The following is a 6689-nucleotide window of genomic DNA, read 5'->3' as shown; positions in this document are numbered from 1 at the left end:
TTTAGGGTTTGTGACTGTCACGATCTAACCCCGTAGGCCATGACTAGTGCCCGATCTGGGCACCCAAACACTTCCTCAGATAATATCAAACACATCTAGGTATATAACGGAAGCCGACAAGGCTGTGTTTCAAATATATACAGATTTCCAAAAAAAAATTTCGGCAGAGTTTCCTTTGTTTTACTGACTATCCAAAATAACCCTGCGCACAGAAAATACCCACAAAGGCCACACGGGGCCAACGAGCAACATATATACATATGCGGGCCGGGGGGGCGCGCGGCGAATGGAATCGCCCAAGCACAACATATACAAACACAACCGTACAGAAGTAGGCACAACCCACAAACATGTCCACAGACCTCTAAACAGACAGACAGAATCATATGACGGGACAGGGCCCCGCCGTACCCCTGAACGAATATATACAATGCACGAACAAATATATATACCAAAAATATAAGCTCCGGAATGAGAGGAGCACTCCAAATAGCAGAAGAGGGTGTCCTAAACAGATGGATCACCAAACTGTGCATCTGTACCTGCGGGCATGAAACGCAGCCCCCGAAGAAAGGGGTCGAGACGAAATATGTACCGAGTATGCAAAGCGAGAAATGTAGTATACAAATGCGAGTTCAAATCGAAATAGAGATACGAAAGTAAATGCATTTCCAAAATATCAAAATGTTACTTCAAAATATAAATCATGCATAGGGCACGGGAAATATGGTCGCGCTTTGTCGATGGCACCATAACACAAAGATAACACCGAAAGTTTCAAATCTCCGAATCTCCGTCACATATCATACACGCGCATATCGCCATACACAAGATCACACCAAATATAAGTGGAACCCGGCCCTCGAGCGAGGGACTCGGTGAACCATGAACACAGCATAACACCGGAGTATATCATAATGCACACGACAACAGAACCGGCCCGGGAACCGGTGAACGATATCATAGTAGGCACGAGCAGAGTAGTGCGGAAACCATATGCATATAAATAAATAAATAAATAAATTTCTTTCAAACTCAATAGCCAAATATTTTTACAGACATCGAAGGCTCAAAAAATAAAATTCGGTCAATTGGAATTAGTATAAGAGAGTTACAAACTTTCGAAATACGGAATCCGAAAATATTTCATAAGTCGTATTTAGAAATTCGAGTACCATTTATATTAAGAAGATTTCAAATAACATTATGGAGCACTTCCAAGGGAGCTTTAGAATCATACGCGCATCTCCAAAATATACACATCCAAACTTTGGCCATATCAAATATTTTTCGGACATCATTGTGGATCACATATTCATACTAATAAACTTGCGGATAACGTTATGGATCAAATCAAATGGGGACTTTAAGACCATGTTTTCATATCGAAATATTCATCAAAGGCTTTAGTCTTCTCGTTTTCTTTCGAACAACATCTAGAACATAATAAATAGAATATTTGAACATCTTAAAATATGTACCCAGCCATATGGAATAGCTTATGGAGGTCAAAGATGTTAGCCATCCTAGTGGCTCCAAGAATAGGATCTTTTTTTTTATAAGCATACATATACATTTTGTTTCTCCCAAAACGGATCATGTCAAAAAGAAGGAACGATAGGCTTTACATACCTCGATCGCTCGCTAATCAATTTCCGAATCAAGTCTCGGTCTCTCCAATATCTACAATAATATTATCAATTACCCATAAATTAGCTACTAGTACTTAGAATTTTAAATCCCAACTAGCACTTGTCTGTTTAAATTTCACATTTATATATATTCGCCTATCAGAATTTTCAATTGTTCTCCGTTGACACAGAAATACCAACAATAACATATGGACACAACCATATCTTCAATTCTTTTATTTCAACAAGAACAACAACATATCAAAACAGCCCCCAACTATAACATAGCGATGCCGAAATTCTAACGAACACTTACAATACACCAAGCAGCCCATATACACTTCTTATACCTTATTCCATGCAATCTTTTCAGCAAAGTTTAATGAAATACTACAGCAGCTACACCACAACTACATCATCTATCCATATGCAAGTAAATCACATTATTATCATTATAATCCCTACAACAACCCACAACAAATTTAACTCCAACTCTAACCATTAAATTCCTTCATTCTCATCACATAATCCATGATAACAACAACAATAATCATATGAACATAATCATACCCTCAATCCTTTCAATTCAAAGACAAGGATAACAACATGTCCATAAAACAACACAACTTTAAATTTAACCATCTAATTCCTCCATAATGCTACTAAAATCAATTCATCATTCTTACTCGAAACACCCCCCTTACACGGCTCAATTTATAATTCAACATCAACATACATAACCCTTTTGTATTTAACACACATCTACCAAGCTATACAAGTCTAAACTACCTCCAAAACATGTAGAAAAGAATTAAATCTTACCTTAGAGACAAGCTCTAATTTTCACCATGTAATGTCTTCAAGAAAGCCATGACCTCCATATTTTTCCTCCTCTTGATCTTCAAATCTCTCCAATTAATTGTGTAGAAGGGGGCAAAAATGGGCTGGCCGTGAACGGTGGGCGCCGTGAACGAGGTGCCGTGAACGGTGGCGCGCGTGAAAAGATGGCCGTGAACTTCTCTCTCTTTAAGTTCGAGAGCTTCTCTCACTAAGACCTAACTTGCAAGATTAATTTGTGGTATAAGTGATGACTTAGTCATCACTTATGCTTATATATCATCTTTGAAAGTGGACATGTGTCAACTTTTTATTCAACCACCAATCAAATTCGGCCATGTGTTGTGGGCCCACTTGATCCCACTAATGACTTAATAATCTAATCATGGTAAATTAATCTCAAATTTCCATTAATATTTTCATACCAAATAAAATTGCAAGCAAGTCGTGCACTTACTAAAATCAGGGATTAAAATCCTTGTCTCATATCCAACAATAATCTTGTCATTGGATTTATGTTGATTTACTTACGAATAATCCGTGGTATAAAAATACGGGGTCTAACAGTGACTTTGGCACCAAGTCAATTCTCTCCTATAAATAGAGAGGTTCTCTTCATTGCATTTCATCCCTCATAAGAAATAAGAACTCTCTTCTCTCTTGTTCTACAAATATTCTTGCTTTAGTTTATTATTTTATAACAGCCATAATATTTTGGCAACAAGATTCAAATATATCCCAACAAGAAAAAACTTGTGGCTAAAAGTTTTATGTTATAACAGCAATTAAATGAAGTTGTTGCCATTTCTTGGTATTTGTCAACAATATCACTATTGTTGGGAAAACATTGTTGCTAATTATACACTTTCTTGAAGTGATCGTATTCACGAATTTCAATTTTTTTAATGTTACTTTATAACTTGACACGTTTTTAGTTGTATTTATGTGATTTATATATATATATAAATAAAACTGCTTGTAATTGCTTAACTCGTGAATAAGAATTCCCTCGGCCATCTGTTGATTAAATAAATAAAACTGCACACATCTTAATCAAGAACGAACCACCAAACATTTTAATGTTTCTCTTTTCTTTTGCTTGCAAAGTAACATTTTATTTTGGCGATGTGCAAAGAAACTCCATCTTTAATGTTTTTTTTTGACTTTTTAGTTGGCTTGAGATTTTAAAACTATAATAAACACGACAATACGTCAACAACAAAAAAAGAGGAATAAAGTGTTGAGCAGTTCAAGCAATCTGAATATAAAACTTTAAATAGAAATCGGACTTACAAGTGAGTTAATAAATGCATGAAGGTTCAAATAGCTTTATGCATGTCATAATTAATTAAAATGATATTGGATAATTAACTAAAAAAAATAAAGAGGTAAAGGGAAAGAATGAAAGAAGCAATAGAATATCCAAATTTTAAAAGAAAAGAGCATTAATTTCATTCGTCAAAATAAATTGTGGAGAAGGGAGAGAAACAGTACAAAACCTTTTTTTTTATCTTCTTGTCTTATTATATTTTGAAAGGAAGACAAGTGCATCAATTTAAGAATTCAAGCTCATTTCTTTCCATCCCTCCTCTCTGATGCTAATTAATTATCATATTACACTCTATGGTGTGTATGGAGCTGGCATGGGCATACTCTTGACAATACCACAAAGAGGTTGATTGTCTGGAAGGTTATACTCATCCCTTAAGGAGCGTGAAGGGGAGAGGATGCTAAAGTATAATTGCTGTCCTAAGTAGAACCTCTCCCACATCTCTGATCGCAAGTTCCACATTCCTGCATTGTCCAAGGTTGTCATCACAGCTGCCCACGAGTTTGGATAGACTTGGATGCTATGTCTGCTCACTGCGTCCACTAAGTTGTAGTTCTTCCTCTTCTCAGGACTCCACTTCCCGGGCTCGATGGCCACAGCAAAAAAGGAATACCCATCCAAGTGATAAGTCTGGATAGTCTTCTCTTGGTTCTCAAAGATAATCTCCACGAAATTACGGAAGGTAGCATTCTTTACATTCGGGGCAATGGTCACTTTGCTCAAGTCACTTGGGGGCTCATCAGCCATCAGATCATACCTGAATGTCTTTTCAGGGACTCCAAAGAATTCAACTAACTTGAATGGTGTGTCAGTATCCATATGGGAGATACCATTCAAGCTGAATCGAAGCTTGCTGCCTACTTGGCTCCTGGAGTTGACGATCTTGATGGTGCGAGTGATGTTGATTTTTCCGTAGTGGTAGGATCCCTGAGGGTTGGGACGGGCAGCGCTAGCAGTGAGGTTCCATCTGAATGAGCGGAATTGGTTCATGGACCATGCAATACCTTCAGTGTTATTCGGTGGAGGTGCTGGTAGCTCGGATGATGCCGCACCCATACCATTTGCATAACGAAGGATAGCTACGGAGGAGATGGCCTGCTTCAAAAACCTGCTAGAAACAACCATGTAATAGTCCTTAGGCTCCTGATCAGCAGTGACCAAGACCGAAAGACACTGACCAACGTGGATGTCAAGGGAGTCATAGATATTCTGCACGGTATGGGATCCCTCCATCTCTACCAGTTTCATGGCATGGCCTTGGATCCTGACATTAACTGAGGTTCTCATGCCAACATTGCACATCCTGTACCTGTAGGTCTTGCCAGGCTCCATGGTGAATAGTGGCTCTGTTGCTTTGTCACCAACCTTGTTGGACTTTCCATTAATGTGAATTCCATCAGGCCTCCCAATGGTGCGCCCTCCATCTAAGATCTTCTTTAAGGTTTTATGTCCCTTATTATACCAATCGCCCAAAAAAACGTTGTACTCATCGGCGGGTTTGTCAAAGGGAACGGGAATAAGGTTACGACTATGGACATCGAGGGCACCAAAGCCACCGGCTGCACGATGCAAGCCTGTGGTAGGGAAGTAGAAGAAGCTACCAATTTGGTCCTTCACTTGGAAATGGTATGTAAAGTTTGTGCCAGGCATGATGGGGCACATGGTTCCTGGGGTACCATCCTGCCACGAGTTCTTCCTCTGTTGGATACCATTCCAAGTAAGGAGCAAAGGCTCATCCAGGTTATTATAGACATTGACAACGATGTTATTGTTTGATGTGCAATTGATCCTGGGCCCTGGAAGTTGTCCGTTGATAAGGATTCCTTGTTGGGGGACACCCAACGGAGCAATTGTTCCATAGGTGACATTCCACTCGAAGAAGAGGTAAGGGTCCTCAGCTTTTACCACTATAGCTCCAATGGAGAGGCAAAGTAGCAAAGCCATAATTTTTACACTGGCTCTCTCCATGCCTCCTCTCTCTCTCTTCACAATTCCAAATCTCACTTTTTTTTTTGGAATTTTCTTAGATATTTTTTTTGGGAATTTTATTATATATATATTTTTTTTTTACTAAGAAGAAGAGGGGAATGTCTTCTTCTCCTTCCTGCTATAGCTTGCATTCTTACCCATCTCCCTGAGACCTTTTATAGCAAAAATTTCTTCTCTTGGAACCATTCATTAACTCCCGTAATGATATCTGTGGCTCACTTTTTATGATTGCCCCCATTAATGCGTTTCCTCTAATTGTGTTTTGCTTCTCCTTTTGTTTCTCACTTTTCTGCCTCCCTTTTCCTCGCATTCTAATTCTCGTTTTCGGACCTTGACTTATTCTTTATAGAATTTGAGAAATGTTCCAAGGACACTATATATATAGTTTAAATTTCTCCTTATCAATTAACGTAATAAATTAAAGTATCTTGTTTTTTCTTTCATCGAAAATCCTGCAAAAATGTTGACATATAAATAGACTTGTTCAAGATAAAAGCATGTTTTTTCATTAATGTCTTTTGTAGTTATTTTTATTATTATATTTTCTTTTATGGGAAACTTAGTAAAATTTTCATATTAACTTAACTATTTATTACTATCATGAAACAAAATGCTAACCTCTAAATTTGCAGCTAAATAATTATATATTCTCAGACAAAGAATGCACTGCACGTTATGATTATTTTTTTTCTACTAGCATTTAAGACTATAACATAGTTCAACAAACTAAGTACTATAATAAAAATAAAGAGTATGATAACTTGTCTAAAAATCACACATTGTATGATAACTAAAATATGTTCTTCTTTTAAAACATTTAATATGGTTATCAAGTTCGTGAATTATTAGGTGGTAAGGAACTATTTTCTATTGACCTAACTGTCTTAGTGGTTATACGGTCC

At 37.5% G+C, this 6689-nt stretch overlaps 1 protein-coding gene across 1 annotated transcript; it reads right to left on the bottom strand.

The window, feature by feature from the left end:
- Positions 1-3884: 3884 nt before the first annotated feature.
- On the bottom strand, positions 3885-5924 carry LOC132040885 (L-ascorbate oxidase homolog). Its single transcript, XM_059431577.1, has one exon. It carries the CDS (start codon positions 5764-5766, stop codon positions 4090-4092), a length of 1677 nt encoding a protein of 558 aa, XP_059287560.1. The 5' UTR covers positions 5767-5924; the 3' UTR covers positions 3885-4089.
- Between the last annotated feature and the right edge of the window lie 765 nt (positions 5925-6689).

Source organism: Lycium ferocissimum, chromosome 12 (assembly GCF_029784015.1).
Source record: "Lycium ferocissimum isolate CSIRO_LF1 chromosome 12, AGI_CSIRO_Lferr_CH_V1, whole genome shotgun sequence".
NCBI classification, from domain to species: domain Eukaryota; kingdom Viridiplantae; phylum Streptophyta; class Magnoliopsida; order Solanales; family Solanaceae; genus Lycium; species Lycium ferocissimum.
The sequence above is the reverse complement of the archived record's forward strand: the minus strand, read 5'-3'. Positions and strand labels throughout refer to the sequence as shown.

Bases quoted from the DNA above. Each gene is read 5' to 3' on its own strand.
- LOC132040885 (XM_059431577.1), bottom strand. From the start codon at position 5,766: ATGGAGAGAGCCAGTGTAAAAATTATGGCTTTGCTACTTTGCCTCTCC.